We start from the raw sequence: 21,394 nt of genomic DNA on the forward strand, positions 1-21,394 counted from the left end.
AATTAGGTGATGATTGATACCTGTTAACTTTGAAAATAATGACAGAAAGTATGTTTCCAACACTGTCGAGCTTTCTTGGTGATCTCTTATAAGTACTACTTGAAATTTTAATTGAATTCTTGAAGTTTATGATGAGAGAAAGCAGTAGTTTTTACAGATGGCACATCCTTTTTCTAGTGTTTATGGCTTTGGAGACCAGCTACCAAAGAAACTTTGATTTTCAATGTGCTGCATACTGGGCATCCTGCTACTGTACTCTAAAGTAAGGCTGGGATGAGTGGGCATCTGATGTCCAGAACAAGCTGGGAACACCAGCTTTACAAACTCTTTGGGGGTTTTCCTGTCTGTATTAAAGAATTCAGGTCATCCTAAATTTCTCTGCATCACTACAGCCTGCCATGTGTGGGAGCAGTGATAAAAGTATTTAAGGATCACCTGTACTATGGTAGGTATCTTCTCTGGAGTCTGTACAGTAGTGAAATATATGATAGTGATGCTAAAGAATCAGTTTCACTTAGGCGAAGTTCTCTTGCTTGTTGTGACAGTGTGGGTGTTACCTGCCCCCCCACTCTTATGGAATCACACAGACTAGACTCAGCCGAGCTAGAAATGAAGAATGAAGGTATATATTTATATTTTAGCACAGTATCCAAGCTGGCATTTACAATATATACAGCTATATACAGAAATTACAAGTTAAAAAAGTAATACAGAAACACAACAGCCCTCCCAGAAACCTGAGTCCCCAGAAGGGGCTCCCAACCACCCTTCTACCTCCTTTCCATCCCTCTACTTTTTCCCAGACTTTGCCTTACATTCAAGGTGAGTTTGGAGGATCAGCCAGGGGGATTAGAAAGCAGATGAATTAGTTGCACAGACAGCAGGTTAGGGAGAAAAGTGCAGGCAGCCAGAGACACACAGCAGCTCTGTTATCCATGTTTATGTTCTTATCTTTTATACATCTAAGCAAGTCTATGAGTGAAGTAGACATCACTACTGTTTCCATTTCACAGCCTGTAGTCTAATTCTTCTCTCCAAAATATTTCAGCTAGTTTCAGACTAGCACACTTATATGCAGTCAAGGCAATAAATTTTGTGGTTGTACCTTAATAGATTAACCATTCAATTTATGCATGTGCTTCTTTTACAGTGAACAGAACTTAGCAACCAAAAAAGCTGACAGTGTGCTACATTCATTATCCCATCAGAACAGAAATTTATATGGTAAGAAATTTAATTTGTGTAAATAACAAGAAGTTTTCTAAGAATAATTTAGGTGTACCAATATTTTAACACTAACTTATTATTGCTTGAAATGGGCAGATTTCTGTTCAGGCTTTTTTATGTTACTATTTTGCTGCAGAGGTTTGTTGTCAACATTGAAAAATGTATATACAGTTTATAATAGCCTATTTTTTGCAAACTATAACCAAGTATTTCAAAGTTAAACAATTTCTGTATCAAATTGACTGTATCTAGGTCAGTTAGAAGAAAATTGTTAAGCAATTAGTGGCTGTTGTGGCCATGACATTAGGAAGTTTATATATATTTTTTTTTCCCAGTAGAGAGCTCTCTTGCCAACTCATCATAGCCTGTGTGATCTCGCTTCTCAAAAGCAAAATAATCTGGTTTATTGGTTTCTTTTCCTCCACAGTGAATTCCAAATGTTGCTCTCTCATGTGTTCTTCACCTTCTCAGGGAGATATGCTGATAGCTAAAGATGGAAAGTATTAATAGCCATTCTGATGGAAATGTGATGGAACAGCAGTTCAATAACTGTGTCACTTCTGTCAGGGCAGTTTAAAGCATTCTGTTCTACAAAGCAGCTTCATTTATTCAATTTCTTGGGCTTTCTGTAAGTGGTTTCCTAGCTATCTGCCATGATGTATGGGTTCCCAAATAAAAGAGTTTGGATTTTTTCAGTGCTTCACCATCATGTGAAGAAATTTGTGCTATGAGGGTAGGAGCAGTTCCCTACTTCTGTGCTAAGTCACGAATAAGCACGGTGCAATTCTACCTGTTCTTAGCCTCTTCTTTCAGATAGCAATAGTGGTGCTCAGGCATGTAAAAGCATGACATCTCTCCCAGACCGTTGTTTCATTTGACCTCTAGCACCAAAGTGACAGGCTAGGTGATTATTTTTTAAATCATACTTGGGACTATTATAAATAGAGTGTTTTGGTGTGGAAAATACAAGTACCATGTTTGGGAGGCCACAACTCCCAAAGGATATAACGATTCTTCTTGTCACAGTCCTCCTCTTCTGCTGTGTTTTGTTGCAAAGCATTTTATTTGTAGAAGAGATTGTCCTTCCTTGTACATGTCACACACCACTGCCTCAGGAAGTGGCCAATCCATAACTGCTCTGGCTGCTGTAGGTTCTCTATGCAAGAACCAGACACACAACTGTTCACAGTATTAGTAATTTTTACCAAGGCATGTAGTGACAAGGGGTGATGAATTTAAAGTGGAAGAGGGTGGATTTGGATTGGATGTTCATCTCTGTGATTTTCTTAAGGGAACCTGGGACCTCTCAAACCACCACAGATGTAAAGAAGGAATGTGGTGAGACACTGGCCCAGATTGCCTAAAGAGGTGGAAATGCTCAAGACCAGGTTAGACAGAGCTCTGAGCAACCTGGCCAGGTTGAAGATGCTCCTGCTCACTGCAGAATGGGACTGGACTAGGATGGTCTTTTAACGTCCTTTCCAACCCAAAGATTCTATGATTCTGTGCCTTTGGGATGACACTCTGCTGGCATAAAACATCCAGTATAATTAATTTTGAAAGCAGCCTTAACTGCTGGTTTCTTTTTAATTTGATGGAAACGATTAAATGCAGATCTCTGTTTCTGTTGCTTGTATTCTGCTTTGAGAACATATTTTTCAGTTGAATGTTTTTGTTTTTATTTTTTACCAACTATGCATATGCCTTCCCACATACACACACACACCCCACATACACACACACACACCAACAAAAAAAAAAAGCTGTGGTAATTTTGTCCACTCTCTCTGTTTTCCCCAAAAGCATTTATCTTCATGGGATTTCTTGGTGGTTATGAAGGAAGACTTTTAAATGTCTGGGTGGACTATGTTACCATTTGTTTTCCTTCAAGATATGAAGCAATATCAGGAAGAAACACTTTCAATAAGGAAATCTACTTCCTTTTACATACTAATATGTCTGCTGGGTTTTTAGAAAGTTGATAAATGCCTTGGCATATAAATATTACAGGTCAGCATGAGGGCAGCCAAAATCATTATCTAATGTTGCTGAAACAATGGAGTGGTGCTTTACAAAGAGGTGCAATAAATATTGGGCCACTTCCCCAGGAAATGTTTGATTTTTCTAGATACCGTACTTCTTTTCAAATAATGTATAGCATGGTTTCTTCTAAGGCTTAAGCTGGGGGGAAGGGTTGCCATACCTCTTTTATCTTTTCTGTCATCATTCCAGTTTAGCTTTTGGTCATAGGAAGAGAACTGTTATGATGTTTGTTTCTTTTGACTACAAAAAACCCACACAAATCCAAGCTTGATGTTTGTATGGAATGCACAGAACATTTAGGATGATTTTTATTCTGCTTTGGTTCTGTGCTATCCTTACACTTGTGGGGGAAAAAAACACCAACACTTAAATAGCAAAAAGGGAGGAATAAAACCAGCAGTGAAAAATACATTAAGGATTCTGTATGAATGAAAAGTAGGTAGAGTCAAGCAATGTTTATGCTTAGTAATGAATATTCTCCAGAGAGAGCCATATCCTCTGCTTGAAGTTTTCAGCATGAATCATGTATTTTGTTAAAAAAAGTAGGGATTGCAGGTAGCCCTTAGAGGGATCATAAAACATTGATGCTAAGATTCCAGCTATTCAGTTTTTCCAATTTAGTAGCCAATTTCTGAATACAAATGTATGTATTCTAAATGAAACCTGAAACTCTCACGTGTGCATGGTTTGGAAAACAACACTTTAGGTAGAAATAATAGACTAAAAACTATCTGAAAAATTTAATCATGTCACATTCATGTGAGGTTAAAGATTTGGTCAGAGTCTGGCTTTTTGGTTCTCTAAAAAGTGTCAGGACACATTTAGCAAGGACAATAGCAGTCAGCTTGCAGGTACCAGTCATATTATCTTATGTTGAATCTGTGAAAATTATGAACAAAACCTGAATTGGTAGGTAAATACCAAACAGACTCCTAGAAAATAATCCTGTAAGAAAGAAATGCCCAGTCATTTCTGAGAAAGCATTCTGTAAGAAACCTTAGTTAGCCTCTCATGGCAACTTGAAAAAAGATCTCTGGGCATTTTTTTGTGTGTGGAAGACTCCTTAGGGAAATAATGTTAAACTTAATTGATGCTCACCATTTGTGTAACTGCTTTACCAGTTCCTCAGTTTTAACTGGAACTGAATAGTGAGTTAAAGCATGCAGCTATTGAATTCACTTAACATGAAACAGCAACAAAATTCATGCTTTTATGAAGTTGTCTGTAAATAATAAAGATACTGTTAAAAACAACCAACCAAACAAACCCAGCCAAACCCTAAACTTAAAAGGTTTCCAAACGGAGACAAAGAGCCTGTGAAAATGGACATGTGAAACACTCTCATATTTGTAGTTCCCTTTATTAATGTGAGAAGTTTGCAACTTGAAGTAGATGATGCAAAGGTTCAGGCCTGGGGTTTAGAACAAAGACTTGAGAAACTTTTGAGATGGGCAGAGCAGACTGAAGGAAGGGTAATAGCTGGTGTTTTCAGCCATTGCTTCACTTCAGAACTTAGTGAAACTCTCACACGCATGCAAGCATGCACCACCACCACCAAAAAATCAACATAAGTTAATATTATGGGTTTTTTTTCCCCCAGATGTTTAGAGCCATGGAAAAAGAAAAATCCACTAATAAATATATGACTGGGGCTATGTTGTTGTTCCGTGTTTTGAAAGCTTCCAGTATGTGTATTTGTCATTTTAGGTGGGTACAGAGGATGTCTGGGTTCAGAGAGAGAAATTTGGCACAGTACTTATTGCAAAAAGTATTACGACTTGAGATTTTATTTGCAACTTAATAGAAAAAAAATGGTAATCAAAACTACAGGAAACATGCAGCTAAAGCAGGGTAGGAGGAAACTGAATTTAATGTGGTTCCCATTTCCTCAGAAATTGAGCTTTGTGGATTTTTGCAAACGTGTAGGTGTAAAGGGAGATGTCGGAGAAACTGTCCTACCTATTGGCTATAGAATGGCTGTTTAATCTTTGAAAATCCAGATTGGCTATTCAGATGTGAAAACAGAAAGGCAGACTGGTTTGTATGTCAGAAAACAGTTACGTTTCAGTTGTTGGTAGGCTTTCTATGACCCAGCGATAAGGACATCTGCCTCCAGCCGAGTGCGGTGCTGCTGTGTCCCATATTTAGGTTTGCAAAGAACGTCGAGCCAAAATTCCCAATCGAGTCTGCGTCTGATTTTAACCATGCATGGATATCCTGTCAGCAGAAGAGAAAATAACACATCTATTTTTAAGTTAGCTGGAATTCTGAAGGCACAAGCCACCTGGTCTCTCGCAGCTTTGGCCGAGCGTGTGCTGTGTTCACACCCAAGAGCAGCAGTGTGTGAACATTTGCTGCCGCCTGCTGACCTCTTTTTGCTACTGCCTCGGAAAGGGCTCAACGGCTCAATCCCGTAGGAGTTTGGCTTGGAAGGAAAGTTAAAACCTAATTCTCTAATCTTCACGTCAAGCAGTTTGGGGAATTAAAGAGCAGTAGTGTGGATTTCCTTTATATGGCTTCAGAGCAGGTGACTAGTTATAGTGGGCCAGCCGTTGCACTGGGAACACTTGGAACATCTCTTTCTAAACAAATGGGCTTGGCACTTCCCTAGATTGTTTTGGTTTACGTGGTGCCAATATGGGTACCCCAGTGCATTCTTTACTTACTGTTAACTAGGAGCTGAACTGTTTAGAAATGGTGTGTTTTTAGAGAGTGATTCTTTGCCTGTGAATAAAACGAGTTGCTAGAGTGAGAGTGTAGTAGTGCTGGTGCAGATACTCTCATGTTCTGTCTGCTCCCCATCTCTGTGAGCCATGCAGTTTGCTCACTTTACATCCGTTTCAAACAATGCATAATGCATTTCTTAAAACCAAACCCCACCCAGTACCAACCAAACCAAATACCTCCCAATCCCTACCATATTTGTTCCATTTTTAATTATTATTATATGATGTAAAATGTCAGAAAGGCAAGCCAGGATTTATTTTAGAGTTCATCTGACTTTGCATGTTTGACTAAATATGCTTTGAGAAAAAACTGCTTTTGAAAATGTGCTTTTAATTAAATGAAATGTTAAGATGACCTTGAAAACATGCCTTTAGGATTCAAAAATTGTGATGATTACTTGTTTTTAAGATAACATTTAAAAATTAACATATCCTTCAGGTTACTCTGGATGGATCTTACCCGTGATAAGTTATGTTCAAAATGCTTATTTTTGATCAGTGTCAAATCTTGAAAAGAATTTAACTGCCCTGTTGTGTGTTTCCTTTTTTTAACCTCTGAGGAATTACAAAGAAGGAATTGGATTATGTGTCTGCTAACTTGAAATATTTTTCTCACCCCCCCAGACTTGAGGAAAGACCAGATCAGTCCAGAAGTTAACTACAAACCTCATGTTAATTTCCCAACAGAATTACATGTGCAGGTGCCCAGTCCTCCAGTGAAGAGGTAACTAATACTGCCATTAATTTACTATATAATAGTATCATAGAATCAACCAGGTTGGAAGAGACCTCCAAGATCAGCCAGTCCAACCTAGCACCCAGCCCTAGCCAGTCAGCTAAAGCATGGCACTAAGTGCCTCATCCAGGCTTTTCTTGAACACCTCCAGGGACAGTGACTCTGGGCAGCCCATTCCAATGGCAAATCACTCTCTCTGTGAAGAACTTCCTCCTAACACCCAGCCTATACTACCCCCAGCACAACTTGAGATTGTGTCCCCTTGTTCTATTGGTGGTTGCCTGGAAGAAGAGACCAACCCCCACCTGGCTACAACCTGCCTTCAGAACTACTGAATTCTGTTATGTCAGAGTAATCAATATTCAGCATGCAAAAGTCAATGTATTGAATATTTTTGACAGACAAAGCCTTTTGTGTTTTACAAAATTGACAGGAGTAAAGGCTCTCTGACTTTATTGTAATTTTGCTGCTGTCAGTAGAACCAAATGGCTTTCACTGTTTTAAATCATCTTACCAGAGCAAAGGGGTACTGAATTTATGTACTGCAACAGGAAATGATTGCCAATCTGTGGTCAGTGCAGCAACCCCATAAAGTATTGAAAAATTGGGCTGGAAGGGGAGAAAAAGGCAAATTCTGTTTAGAAGCTGCTTCTATATACTTTGTATTGGTATGCTCAGAAGAGGGCAGAGGTAATTTTTGACAGTCCTGAATGTTGAAGGAATTTGTCTTACCTTACAGATACTCCAATCTCCTGCAGAGATTTGTGGAGGGAGAGAGCACTTTGTATTTCAAGTGAAGGAAACCTTGGAGTGATTTAGCACAACTTTTAATCAAATAGCTGGGTGTTAAGCAGATCCCAAACATTTAGTCAGTTGAAATATGTAGACAATGTTACTGAAGATGTCTTTTAGAAAAAAGACTTTGAGTTATTTGAGCTTTTTCTTCTGTTTTTATGGATACTTACATGCTGTGTGCTTCTGTATTTCAGAGTTGAGATGCCTGATACCAGTAGAAAACCTTTCCCATCATCAGCTCTACAGCCAGTTCTTAAAGAGATTATTAAGTCAGAAAGTAGGAGTAAGGTAAATGATCAGAATTCTTCAGAGTGGCTCAATCCAGAGAAATTTGAGAGGATGAATGTGTCAGTGTATAACGCTGATGGTGGGTCCCAGCCCTACGCAGATACTCTCTGTGGAAGGAAGCCAACCAACAACGACCCTCATTTCTCTTCCCAACTGCAGCCTCATCATGCAAGAACATTTGGTCCCAAGATAGGGTTGCCACCTTGTGTGCCACAGAACCTGTCAGAAAGGCCCGTGGTGCTTCCCCCTCCTGGTGAGCATGCTGGGCACCCACCCAGAAGAGTGGATGCTCTTTGGGTGCCTGAATCAGTGTACCAGAATCTTCCTCCCCCTTTACCACCAAAGAAATATGCCCTGAATACTTTTCCAGGATCAGAAAATAACTCAGCAGCTGATGTGAAATCAGCAGAAGTGTTGCACAATAACCTGCTGAAGCAAACAGGTGCGCCTCTGAAACCTGCATCAGAAGCAGGCATATTTGCAAATGAACAAAGGCTTAAAGAGCCATTGCAAGAGAATGAGCTGTTTGTTCACAAACTGGATTCTCCACCTCGATTACCAGCTAATGACTTCTGGATGGTGTCTGAAAACTTTCTGAAGAAAGGATCTCCTCATATGGGACCAAGTCCTGGATATGTGGATGGAAATGATAGTGTATCCCTAACGACTTATTTTTCAGTAGACAGTTGTATGACTGACACATACAGGATAAAATACCATCAGAGACCCAAGCTGTATTTTACAGATAGTGGAAACTTTCACAAGGAAAAGCATCCTCCATCAGCTGGTGAACTGACTCTGACATACCATGCTCCTGAGCCCAGGCATCCCACACCCGAGCAAAGGTACAAGGCAAATGTTGAAGGCATCCACTGCAGTAGATGAATTCTTCAAAATCCCATAAATTCTGGATGTGACTTTTGCATTTCATAAAGTCTGTAAATGGCACAAACTCTCAGCAGCCTCTGTGTGATAACGAGGCACCCAGCTGACTGTACTTGGCTTAGGAGTTAGGACTGTTTAAATGAATATGCAAACAGAAGTGGATAGAAGAGAAGAGGTGCTAAACTTCTGGTTCTTTGATTTGTTACTCTAGTTGCCTTAATGCTTACCTCTGTTACCCACCTTGTCTTCTACAGTTAGTTTTTAAAAATGGTCCCTTTGGGCAATGCATCTTCCAGCAGTGGGATCAGCTAGATGTTGCTAATTATGTAGGAAGATTTAATTATTTGTGGTTTAAAAAATGTTCCTTCAGACTGAGGTCACTACATACCTAGACTAACAAAAGGGATAAACATATTTACAACAAGTAATGCAATAAAAGTAGTTGTAATAGAGCAATATTTACCCCAATAGGTAGCAGAAGGTGACATATGTGTGTTTTGGTTTTGGCTTTTTTCCAACTGACTTTTCTCAGAGTCTGTGCTTTCACAAACCTTCAAGTGTCTTTAATACAAGTTTACCCAGAGAATTTCTAACTTTTTCTTTGAAAAGCCTTAATAATAATTATTTTTAAATGGTTCTGGTTTGCAAACATTAACTAAGACTTCAAAGGGAATTCAAGTAAGCTGCAGTAATAGTCTATCCTATTGATATACCTGCTGTATGCTGGTGTACATTTTTCAACACATTTATCAGCTCTGTTCCCAATTTAACTTATTACAACTAAATTTACCCACATAAGCTACAAACTGATGTAGCAGGATGGGATGCTTATTAGAGAGTTATCATGCAACTAGGAAAGATTTTTTTAAAGCTTTAGATGTATTTACTGCTTATGTTCAGTTCTGATTTGTTCTACAATTGCATGCAAAGTCAATGCTGATATATATTGACCTTTCTGTCTTTTTTCAGCTTTGAGCAATGTTTGATGGGGATCAGACATTTGATTTTACTGACAACAGTTTCTGCTTTGGAGCAATCCTGCATATGTGCTAAATGACCAGATCAGGCTAAGTGAAGCTGCAGCCATTCAGGCTGTGGCAGCTGAGAGGGCGTGTAAAGAAGAGGTTACTCTCTTCCTCTGCTCCAGCATTCTGCCCTTGCAGTATTGGTAGCTCTGGCATTTACCACATCATTCATTAATTTCAATCTCAGTAACAAAGAGGAGGATTTATTTGGCTTTTATTTGATGGGTTAAATCAGTGCACAGAACTATCTACCAAGCACTGATAGCCAGCACACGACCTGTGGAGGGCTGGGGAGGAAAGAGAGGACAGGACTTTGCCCTGAAAAGTTTGAAAGGAGCCACTGAGTCTTGTGGTGTCAACAGCAGGGAGTTCTGTTTCTGTCTTATCCTAACATTGAACAACATGGAATTAGAATTCATGTCAGCAAAATTTGACAAAATTCAAAAAGGCTCAATTTTGCCATTATTCAGTCTAGTGTTAACTTGGGGTGCTGATTTACATCTGAAGATCAATGCCTTCTAGTTATGAAAATAATGCAAGGTTAAATATGCATAATAAACACTCATGCTTACACTTGCACTGTTCGCTTATAAACCTTATGTGAGTTTTAGTGCTTCATCCAAATGTTGGCAATTATTTAGCACTATCCATTTAAACAGTTTTGGTTTTAAAACATGTTAATTTACAGTAGAGAACTGGAAGATGATATATGCAACCAACCAGATGAATTTTACTTCTACCTTCTCGATCAAAATTTGTTGTAGCACTTCTTTAAACAAATAATTCTAGAATTTGTAGGGCAAATAACTATGCATGTTTCAGTGTGGCTGCTGGTAAACAGCAACTCAAATTGTTCTTTTTGTAAGAAAACTGAATACAGAGAAAAAAAAAACCTGCAAAAGAAAGATTCCTGATTGCAGTATTTTTGAGGTATTTCAGAACCTGTAAATTTAACTTTTCTAGGTCATCTAGCAATGTTACATAATATACATAGCCCGTGAATTAAAAATGTTCTAATACTTGTGTAAAAAGATTATTGGAATTTGTAAATAATGTATACTTTGTAAAATGTTTTGCAAAGATCTTGTATTTGAAATGACAGTATTTTTTATGTATGAACAGCACAGCAACAAATGTGAATGATGGCAGAACACTTCTTTTTAAACCTGCATAGCAATGTTGATACTTCTGTCCAAGGAGCAATATGAATGACTATTACTAATACCAATGAATCTAGCTTCCAGCAGGCAAAACTGGTAAACTTGTTCTTTGAAGTAGCTGCAGTAACTTACCTAATGTACCTGAGTCTCCTTGCTTTGCCTGAAACAATCTTACCAGACAACTTCCTATGTGACCCATGTTTACCAGGTATTTAGAGTAAATAGACAGCTAACCAAGGCACCTTCCTTTTTATATTTGACTCTGCACTCCATGTATGTATGTAATATTTCCAAACTAATATGTGATAACTTGTTTTAACTTACCTAGGGTGCCTATTTATTTTTTTATAAATGTCCCCTTCCAGCTATAGATTTGTATAAGAGCCTAGACAATTTTTGTAAAGACATTAACAAGTCTTGTAATTAATATATTTTTCAGTCTTTAGAATTATTTTCTTGCAAAGTTGTGCTTGTTCAAACTCTCAGATAAAAATGTAAAATATCTTTTTTGTCTTCTGGTCTTTTTGTACTGAAAAATGAGGTTTCCCCACGAGGACAAATAGTGGTAGATAATACTGCTGCTAACAGTTGGAAGTTTTGCAGAGATGGTGGCTGTTCCCTTCTTAAATGGTAAAACTCATCTTGTGAACTACTTAGAATCATAGAATCAACCAGGTTGGAAAAGACCTCCAAGATCACCCACTCCAACCTAGCACCCAGCCCTAGCCAGTCAACTAGACCATGGCACTAAGTGCCTCATCCAGGCTTTTCTTGAACACCACCAGGGACGGTGACTCCACCACCTCCCTGGGCAGCCCATTCCAATGCCAATCACTCTCTCTGCCAACAACTTCCTCCTAACATACAGCCTATACTTTGCCCTGGCACAGCTTGAGACTCTGTCCCCTTGTTCTGCTGCTGGTTGCCTGGGAGAAGAGACCAACCCCCACCTGACTGCACTGTCCCCTCAGGTAGTTGTAGACAGCAATGAGGTCCCCCCTGAGCCTCCTCTTCTCCAGGCTAAACAACCCCAGCTCCCTCAGCCTCTCCTCATAGGGTTTGTGTTCCAGGCCCCTCACCAGCTTTGTTGCCCTTCTCTGGACACCTTCCAGCACCTCAACATCTCTCTTGAATTGAGGGGCCCAGAACTGGACACAGCACTCAAGGTGTGGCCTGACCAGTGCTGAGTACAGGGGCAGAATAACCTCCCTTGTCCTACTGGCCACACTGTTCCTGATGCAGGCCAGGATGCCATTGGCTCTCTTGGCCACCTGGGCACACTGCTGGCTCATCTTCAGCCTATTATCTATCAGTACCCCCAGGTCCCTTTCCTCCTGGCTGCTTTCCAGCCACTCTGACCCCAGCCTGTAGTGCTGCTTGGGGTTGCGGTTGTTGTTTATAAAGCCATTAAATAGATTAAGCCTTTTCAATACCTATAAAATGCCTATCACAGCTAGCAACTGAATTATTAGTAATACAAGCCCTCTTCCTACCTTTGCTCTATCAGATCAGTAAAATTTGCTTGCATTTTATATTCATGTGCACCTAAAGCATATGAAATACTTTGAGCCCAGTGCCATGATTCTGCACTGTTAGCCTTACGTTTCCTGAGGTAAGTAAAACCTTCTGTCAGATCTGGCTGAAAGAGAAAGCTAATTTACTAGAAGATAGCTTGAAATGCCTTTAATTTTCCAAAGGGTCTCAAGACATATTCTTGCCTGTTTCCCTTATCAAAAGAAATGGAGCAACATTACAGCACTTTCCTAGCAGGCTCTTCCCTTAAGCTTTTCCTGGTGAAGTCATGTTACAGGAAAAAGGGTAGTGACCTTCTCTGTAAAAGCTTCACTTTGGAAACCTCATATTTCTGCTTCTGAGAATTCAATTCAGTGCTGCTTTGCATGAGACCAGAGCTCTGAAACTGCTTGTTAGTACCAGCAACCAAATGCCAGCAAGGTAAATGCAACTCAGTTCTAAGAAGCAGAGCTAGTCTGATAAGGAAGCAAGCCCCTGTCACCGGGATAGTTTCTTTAACAGTAAAATAAAGATCATATACCCACTTTGGGTTCTCAAATCCTATTCAGCCTGCTAGTGCCCTGTTTCATTAAATGTTAGAAAACACTTAAGTGTCTGGAGTCCAGTCACTTTATTTATTCACAAAAACACCCAAGCATGACTTGTACCCCTCAGAAAAAGAAACTAGTATTCACAAGGGAAAAAACAACTCAAGAAAACTGAATCCCTCACTATCCATAGCTGAAGACTGTCTTCTTCAAAACCTGGTCATGTCAAAAGTCTACTCCATGCATACTTGGCTTTTTTTTTTTGTCCTGAGACTAGAAAAGACTCCTCCATTTAACACTGTAAAGTCTTCCTGTAGTGAGAGAGAACTTTTGATGGGGCACATGGAAGTTAAAACCTCTTACAGTCACCCATGGAAGGAGGGTACTTCACATCTAACCTGCAGCTACTCAAGAAACTCTTCCTGTAAGCTCACTCCTTTACTGTTCATAGCAGGGAAATCAGAACCTCTTTCATCTAAATCAATAAGCAAGGGCAGTAGGCTGCTACTGCTCCTATACACTCGCACATTTCAGAAGATATTACTGAAGCTAGAATCTCCTATAGAAAACCAACATCAAATCCTCATGATGAGCTTTTTGAAAATAAAGCAGCTGGGGAAGCTTCACAGTATCACACAGTATCACAGTATCATCAGGGTTGGAAGAGACCTCACAGATCAAGTCCAACCCTTTACCACAGAGCTCAAGGCTAGACCATGGCACCAAGTGCCACGTCCAACCTTGCCTTGAAGTGCCCCAGGGACTCATCTACTGAGGGAAAAGACCTGAGATACAACTTTAGTCTACATAAGAGATTTTATTCTCTGTCACTCTACAATCTGTCCTTATAACCGATTTTATTCCAACTGTGTATTTTTGTTTCTGCTTAACAAACCTTTAAACAATAATTACAAAAGCACAGTCTTATGTGACCTTTAAGGCACAGTTTAGAACACACGAACAGGACACAGGTAAAAACAGTAACACAACAGAGCCGGAGATATATTATGATACAGTCTATGTGTACATGTCTCTTGCATTCAGATGCAAACGAGTTGTGTTCCCAGCTGCTTATGCTGCACAAATGGTTCTGCTGTGCCTATTTCGGTAAGGTGCATCCTATGATTAGGTAGTGGCTCTACAGATAGAACAGAGAAAGTCTGGTTAGTCTTGCAGTGCTATACAGGCCTTTGGAAGACACGGCAGACATGAAAGAAGCATGGAGCATACCGATCGAAGAAGCAATATTCTCTTTTTTCGTAACAGTAAATAATAAAATACTACAGCTAGGATTGCTTTGAAATTAGCTTTGTATTTCCTCGGAGCTACACAAGTGCTTTCTAGGCCATTCGAGGCCAGGCTGCAGGCAAGGTAAGCCAAGGCTGCTCCCAGCGCGCACCTCCCACGGTGCTGGTCCGCGGGAGTCAATCGTGAGCACTTCAGCGAGGCCCAGACCTCGACAGCTGAACAGCTCTAAGTCCCCCCCGCCCCGTACGGCCGCCCGCCGTCCTTCGTGCTCGCCCAACGTGTGGGTGGAAGGCCACGCCGGCCAAGAAGCGAACCTCCCGGTTGAGAGTCACCCTCCCCCGGGCGGCGGACGGGACCGAGCACCCAGCCGCTGACCTGGGCCCGGCGCCGTCAGAGCAGGAAGTATACGATGAAGAAGAGCGCCAGATCGAAGAAGATGAAAAGCCACAAGTCCAACCAGTAGGACTCTCCTGACAGCGACCGACCGTCATCCGCCGACGCACCCGGCTGCTCTCCGTGCTGCTGCTGCTGCTGCTGCGGTTCCCGCCGCCGCGCCGCCGTCTCCATCTCGCCGGGGGTCGCGGAGCGGAGCTGCTGTCTCCAGCGCGCAGGCACCCGCAGCGGCACTTCCGGGTGGGGAGCCAATGGGAGCAGAGCGCACGTACCAGAGCCCCGCCCAGCGGCTCACGCGCGGCGGCACCGCCCCGAGCGCCTCGCCGAGTGCCCCGCCCAGTGCCCCGCCCGCAGGGGAGCGGCTGAGGGCGGCTGCGTCAGAGGCGTTGCTGCCTGCGGCGCGCGTTTCCCGCCCGCTGCTGAGGGGCTGGGTCGGTCGCCTGTGGCGAAGGTGAGGGAGCTCCTGCTTGCTCTGCTAGGGGGTCGGGAGGAGCTCCTGGGGGCTCTGCCTGACAGGGCTGCGGGGAAAAGCAGGGGGTCGGTCCTGTCAAACTGAATTGGCCTTATTATTTTAAAGTGTACTGAGACTTGTGTGGAAATAAACGTTCACGAGTTCTTTTTCATGTGGTTACTTGGAGAGCAGATGATGTCCTGTAAGAAACTAAAGACCTTTTGGGTAATCCTGTTGTGGTGAAGATATGGAAAATTTAAATTGAGGAAAGGGACGTGGGGGTGCTGGTAGATAGTAGCTGAAGATGAGCCAGCAGTGTGCCCAGGTGGCCAAGAGAGCCAATGGCATCCTGGCCTGCATCAGGAGCAGTGTGGCCAGTAGGACAAGGAATGTTATTCTTCCCCTGTACTCAGCACTGGTCAGGCCACACCTTGAGTACTGTCTCCAGTTCTGGGCTCCTTAATTCAAGAGAGATGTTGAGGTGCTGGAATGTGTCCAGAGAAGGGCGACAAAGCTGGTGAGGGGCCTGAAACACAAACCCTATGAGGAGAGGCTGAGGGAGCTGGGGGTGTTTAGCCTGGAGAAGAGAAGACTCAGGGGTGACCTCATTGCTGTCTACAACTACCTGAAGGGACACTGTAGCCAGGTGGGAGTTGGTCTCTTCTCCCAGACAACCAGCAACAGAACAAGGGGACAGTCTCAAGTTGTGCTGGGGGAGGTCTAGGCTGGATGTCAGGAGGAAGTTGTTGGCAGAGAGAGTGATTGGCATTGGAATGGGCTGCCCAGGGAGGTGGTGGAGGCACCGTCCCTGGAGGTGTTCAAGCAAAGCCTGGCTGAGGCACTTAGTGCCATGGTCTAGTTGACTGGCTAGGGCTGGGTGCTAGGTTGGAGTGGGTGATCTTGGAGGTCTCTTCCAACCTGGATGATTCTATGATTCTATGAATTTGTCTTCGTGTAGCAAGTTTCAGTTAAGCCTGTGTGTGCTAGGTGAAGTATATTATTTTGCAGAAAACATTGGCAATACTTACCCTTTATGTACTCATTTGGGCAAAAGGAACTGGATTGCAGGTTTCTCCAGAGCAAACAATTTCCTATTAGATTGCAAAGCTATGTAATACTGACATTGCTGCTTAGGAAGCAAAAATCTTTCTAGTCAGACCTGCTAGGCTATTTCATTCACAGTCTACTGTAATACTCTCTTCAGTTTGCCACTCTCCATCCCTTTAACTGATGATCTTACCTCAAGTATTACAGACTTACTCATTCAAGATTTTTCCATACTTTTTTAAAACTACATCTTTGTAAAGTATTTGGAGTTGTTCAATACTTTTGAGATCCCATATTTACTGCTTTAAAAAAAAAAATGTAATTTTTTGTTTCTGGCCTTGATTTTAATCCAGAATTATCAAAAATAATTTCTGAAACGCTTGACTGAAAAAAAAACAACTCTACACTTTATTGTAGAAAACTAGTCAAACAAATGTGATAATGGATCAAAAGAACCATAGATCAGGGTGTTACTGAGCTGTGTGTGGCAGACATAAGTGCATTGATATAAGGCATGGGCTGAAGGATGCAAGGCTTAAATGATGAGCATTCTCATGAAGAGGGAACACACTCTGAAGCTTAACACTGCCTTCATTCCAGCCAGTAAGGGCATGTGAAGAAATGCAAGGGTGTTTGCCAATTTCATTAAACCTTTGACATGTAGTTGTTGAGATATTTCTGTGCAGTTTAGAAGCAATAATGATAGGGGGCTGATAATGAAGGTCCAACTGTGTAACAGCCCTTTGATTGTGAGAGTTTCTGTCTTACAGTTCAGTCTCCTTTTTCAATATGTGTAGCTCAGCTGAAAACCTGCCACTTAGCTTATTGCAAGCTGTCATTCTTTATTGCTTGCTCTCTTAAAGGTTTTAGTATCTAAACAAAATAGCCCAGAATTCTGTAATGCTATTGTTACCAGGTGTTGTTTGCAGTCGAAAGTTGCAGGATTGTTTAAAATGGTATTCTTTTCATTGTGGTGTATATGGTATGTTTATCCACTAAAAGATAATTATGCAAAGAGTTACTTTGAAAGTTGGATACAATCAATACAGAGGAAATCTGAATTCTTAAAGAAGGGTGAATTGTCCTACTCCTAACTATCTGTGTTTGTATCAGGAGCATTTCGGCAGCAGAGGGAGCTGTGAGACACTGAGGACCACAGAAAATTCTGCGTTTACGGCCACCAGAAGAAAAAGAATCGAGAAGAGCCAACCATGAGAACAGAGGAGTAAATTTTGTGAGGTATTAAAAAGGAAAAACAAACGTTGAAAACATGATGTGAATATACCAGTTCACAAATGGTATTTGTAATTGGACCCGTAGCAGCACGTGAATAAGCTGCTGGGCAGATGATCTAAGCTTTTCCTTCGTATCTTGGGTTAGATCTTAGAGCTCTCCTCAGGCCCACATTGTGACCTTTCAGCAAATCTTTACGTGAATCAGTCTTTTTCTAACTACAGCTATAGAAGCATGGGGCCAAAAAGCTCAGAAGCAAAAGCAAAAAAAAAAAAAAAAGCTCAGGGCATATTTGGTGAAGGAAAAGAATGCTGGCAGCACACAGGTTTGTTCTGCTGATATGTCAGAAAGGATCCAGGGCCAGGAAGAAGTCATGGGCACAGGGCTGACTGATCACCCAGAGGCATAGTTAGAGAAGTACAGCAGATCTTAACTAGCTCTGACCCTAGAGAGTCAGGTTTACTTCGGCCCTTAGAAAACAGCTTGATGTCACCCATCAGAAACACCAGTTTTAAAGTCGACCTAATCTGACATAGTTTTTATTTTGTTAAAATACCTTCAATATTTTTATTCCTTTCACTCAGAGCCTGCTAATACTACTCCTCCTCACACAGAATGGCTTGAAGTCCTAATAAACTGGAGCAACTTAAAATCTATGTTTAAAAAGCATGGTCATAGAAACAAACACAATGAAATAACTTTCTGTGGGATATTTGTATGTCATCAGTATGTACTTTATATTGTTCCTACTAATATGAGCAAGCTATCAGTGGGTTATCATTTAAGTCCTCCAAGTGAGCTGTGTTATCATACCATATTTTTATTCCATATTTGCATAGAAGAGTCTTAGAGGTTTGTGTGTTGTCAGGTTTTGTTTAGGTTTTCTCATCCTAGTTGTACCATATTCAACTACTCAGAGAAACAAATAAGGAAACTATTATTACATAGCAAATGTTATGGTAGGGAAACTAAGCTGCCATTTGAGAACCAGTGCAAAAAGTATTTAAGTTCTGCTTAAAGAGAGTAGTTGCTGCAGCCTTTTGCGGTATGGCACTTAGGCAGGACTTGATACAAATGATGTCTTAGCATTTGTGTCAATTGTAATGGGATTTTGTTTATTCAAGGCAAAACAGTAAACAAAGGAAACTAGCCTGTGTTTTCAGCAGGGCTAAGTAATTCCATCTTAGGAAGTGTAGTGTGGGAATAAAAGGGGGAGGGGGAAGTGGATGGTATGTAGAAAAATGGTCCCTTTTTGTTGTTTTCAGATTCTAGTGCGGTTCTGTGTGAAGTATTCAGCCCCTTTTGAAGATTCTCTTGGCTTCAACCCCTTCATACACGTAAGTCTGTTAAGAAGAAAAAGCAGTAGCTGGTATTACAAAGTTCTGTTTCACAGCTGATGTTGAGAGGTGGTCAATAGTGATTTAATTAATTGTGACTGGTGGTCATGTGGTGCCTACCAGCCCTTGGGCAGGCTCTGAGGAAAGGAATGTTGTCAATAAGCATGAATTCTCTAAGCATACATTTGAACCACTGCAGGACAGCTTTTGAATGCTTCAGAAAATCCCCAAGTGTTGAAGTGCTGTATTCCCAATATTACTTCTTAACAAGTTTTGTCTGTATGTCTGCTTTTGTTAAAAGTGTGAAGAAGCACTGCAGAGTTTGTCTAGGTGTTTTTCATACTTCAAATCTCACACCTGTCTGTGAGGTTGGGGTTTTATTTTGTTTATTCTTATAACTTGTGACCTCCTAGTGGAGTTCAATTCAGTCCAGTTTCTGGGTTTATTGCAGAGCTGTGAAACATTTCCCTTTTGTCTCAAACCTACCTCTTTGTGCCATAACCCCTGCCCCAGCCCCGAACTTGCTTTTAAAAGGACTTTTATCAGCCCTTGACAGTGTTACTCCTGTGGTAAGACTTTTACAAGGCACACATTTGGAAAAGGGCCTTCAGCTGTGACACATCTCTATCTCTCATCTGTACAGAGCTTATATTCACTTGCCTCAGAGTGCATTGATATTATCCGGTTCACATGGTACAAAAGTATTAAAAAAACTCACAGATAGTGAGTTTTAAGGTTTTAAATTTTGATAGATTATTCCAAAAATTTAACTAAAGATAAACCAGAGTATTTAGCTTGGGAAAAATCTTCCCTATTTTCAGAATAGCTTTAAAAAGTTTTACAGTTAGTTATATTGTAAAGTTTTATGTAAGTGACTGCTTAACTCACCTGAACAAGTTCATCACCTACAATTTCTCTGCATGCTGTGAGCACTTTTCCGTTATCTTTCCTCGTAAATGATCCTACAAGTTTGTTTCCCTCCATGTTCCAAGAACCCTGTAATAGTATAACAAGCCTCCAATATTTTGCAATAGATGTGACATTGATTTGATTTAAAGACTTCAGGAATGTTTAAAAGTAAGAAGAGATTTTAAAAATGTTTAAAAGTGAGAACTGTAATAATGCCCTTTTTGTGTTAATGGAAAAGCTGTAAAAGTGGAATTTTCATTAAATCCCACTAGTTTATTTAATTATGTAATAGTCAAACCAGATGTTATAAAATACATCTTATTTTAATTAATTGTCTCAAAAGAGAAAAAGCCGTTTTTTCTAAATACCCACTCTGCACTCTAGGTGGAGTACTTGAGTATTGTAAGAAGTGAAATTGCAGTCGCTTAGATTTCATCATGTGAAAATTGCTACATACTCTGCTTTTTGGGCTCTCTGTGGAATCCTGAGTTTCATGATAGCGTTGAGCCATTAACAATTAAGCGTTAAGTAATGGTTTTGTATAAGCTGCAAGCATTCCTGAACAGTCGCATTTTAAAAATGCAATTTAAATTACAAACTCGGAAGAGAAATTGTTCATTTGAAACTGTACTTCATAAAGTTATTATCTTAATGCTTATATAGGAAGGTTTCTTACCGAAAGTTCAGTCCCATCTGCCAGACTGTACTCAAAACTGACTCCCAGAGTGAATTCAATATCTATGGTACGGAAGTTGCTTGATTCTCTGAGAGTAAATTTGTTTCCATCTTGTTGCATTGTGATCTTCAGATTATCATGGGCTCCTAACTTTCTTTTCATTATGTTAACACCTGGAAAAATCAATTTGCATCAATCAGAAAACAAAACCTGAAAGGGTCATACTGATCTCTTTTTAGTGACTTTTATGTGGTCAAGTGAGTTTATTGCAGCATTCTGACCCAAGTTTTTATTCTTTGCTTTTTATTGAGGTCATATTTTCCAGTATTGATACAATGCAAACCACTATCAAACTGAAATGGTTATGTTTAAATTAATATAAAACTCTTTTTTTACAAACTTAAAGTATCAAGATGTTAAAATTACTTGAATCATGTGTTTCTATGAAGTTGAAGGATGATGATTTCCTCCCTGTATAATTTTTGAACTAGTTTCATGTTATCAAACTAATATTTCTGCTGTAGATTTCTGCTTCAAGTTTATCATTCAAATCCTCTTGCGTTTTCCTCAAAGTCTGACTTAGAAATTCTTTGCAGAAATAAATCTGCTTGAATTAGTTAAATCACTTAAGATTAACATAATTAAAATAAGAATATTTTTCAGGATCTTTACATCTCCCACCCCCTATTGTAATATTTTGAAAATAAATGCATCACACAGTGCAAGGGTAGAGCAGCAAACAGTGAAGGGAAAGGTTAGCTAGAAGGTAGTTCCCAAATTGTGTATTCAGCCATAGTGGTATTAGTCTGATATAAGGCGCTGGAAAAATAGACTCACCCATTGCCTCCATGAACTTTTCATAATTTTCATTTCTGTCTATTTTCCAAGTACCATTAAGTGCCATGATTGTCTCTGTGGCAGGACTGGTCTGAAGCAGCCAAGCTTTGCAAAGAGAATTTATGTACTGACTTATCTTGAAAGCAATTTATGGGGGGTGATGTGGCTGGCTAAAGCTCACTGAGGCACTGATCTTTTCAAGGAGAAGTTTATTGTACTTTATCAGATTTCCCATTGTGACCACACTGATTGTGGAATCTCTCCCTTATTGCCCCCAAATCATGGAAGTATTTTATTGCTTATCCTTCTGAAGAATTG

The 21,394-nt window shown here is 40.5% G+C and overlaps 2 protein-coding genes and 2 long non-coding RNA genes across 10 annotated transcripts in view; 2 read left to right on the top strand and 2 right to left on the bottom strand.

The window, feature by feature from the left end:
- Positions 1–11,389, top strand: part of USP53 (ubiquitin specific peptidase 53) — a 34,896-nt gene extending 23,507 nt beyond the window's left edge. For both annotated transcript variants that reach the window (XM_064149882.1, XM_064149884.1), the window contains 3 exons: positions 1,151–1,224; positions 6,621–6,720; positions 7,722–11,389. In XM_064149882.1, coding sequence (XP_064005952.1) covers positions 1,151–1,224; positions 6,621–6,720; positions 7,722–8,700 — 1,153 coding nt within the window. In that variant the 3' untranslated portion in view covers positions 8,701–11,389. The remainder of the gene's footprint in view (positions 1–1,150; positions 1,225–6,620; positions 6,721–7,721) is intronic.
- Positions 11,390–13,742: 2,353 nt separating this feature from the next.
- LOC135178986 (uncharacterized) lies at positions 13,743–14,908 on the bottom strand. Its single transcript, XR_010303815.1, has 2 exons — positions 14,569–14,908; positions 13,743–14,083 (listed from the first exon to the last, which is right to left on the bottom strand). It is a non-coding gene; the product is annotated as an uncharacterized LOC135178986 (long non-coding RNA).
- A 2,293-nt stretch (positions 14,909–17,201) lies between these two features.
- The window catches only part of LOC135178722 (uncharacterized), a 52,280-nt gene continuing 48,087 nt past the window's right edge, over positions 17,202–21,394 (top strand). For 5 of the 6 annotated variants that reach the window (XR_010303710.1, XR_010303708.1, XR_010303711.1 and 2 more), the window contains exons 1-2: positions 17,202–17,323; positions 18,583–18,654. This is a non-coding gene — a long non-coding RNA (uncharacterized LOC135178722). Of the gene's footprint in view, positions 17,324–18,582; positions 18,655–19,947; positions 20,202–21,394 lie in introns of those variants that run through there. The other variant, XR_010303709.1, reaches the window with a different exon arrangement.
- Positions 18,286–21,143, bottom strand: FABP2 (fatty acid binding protein 2). Its single transcript, XM_064149890.1, has 4 exons — positions 21,077–21,143; positions 20,240–20,412; positions 19,543–19,650; positions 18,286–18,660 (listed from the first exon to the last, which is right to left on the bottom strand). The coding sequence occupies exons 1-4, from the start codon at positions 21,141–21,143 to the stop codon at positions 18,610–18,612; spliced, it is 399 nt and encodes a 132-aa protein (XP_064005960.1). The 3' UTR covers positions 18,286–18,609.

Source organism: Pogoniulus pusillus, chromosome 10 (genome assembly GCF_015220805.1).
Source record: "Pogoniulus pusillus isolate bPogPus1 chromosome 10, bPogPus1.pri, whole genome shotgun sequence".
Lineage (NCBI taxonomy): Eukaryota > Metazoa > Chordata > Aves > Piciformes > Lybiidae > Pogoniulus > Pogoniulus pusillus.

Excerpts from the sequence above, each read along its gene's own strand:
- FABP2 (XM_064149890.1), bottom strand. The coding sequence starts at position 21,143 with ATGGCACTTAATGGTACTTGGAAAATAGACAGAAATGAAAATTATGAA. Across the intron at positions 20,413-21,076 it reads AAAGTTCATGGAGGCAATGG|GTGTTAACATAATGAAAAGA; the intron begins GTGAGTCTATTT and ends TGATTTTTCCAG. Across the intron at positions 19,651-20,239 it reads CAGATGGGACTGAACTTTCG|GGTTCTTGGAACATGGAGGG; the intron begins GTAAGAAACCTT and ends ATACTATTACAG.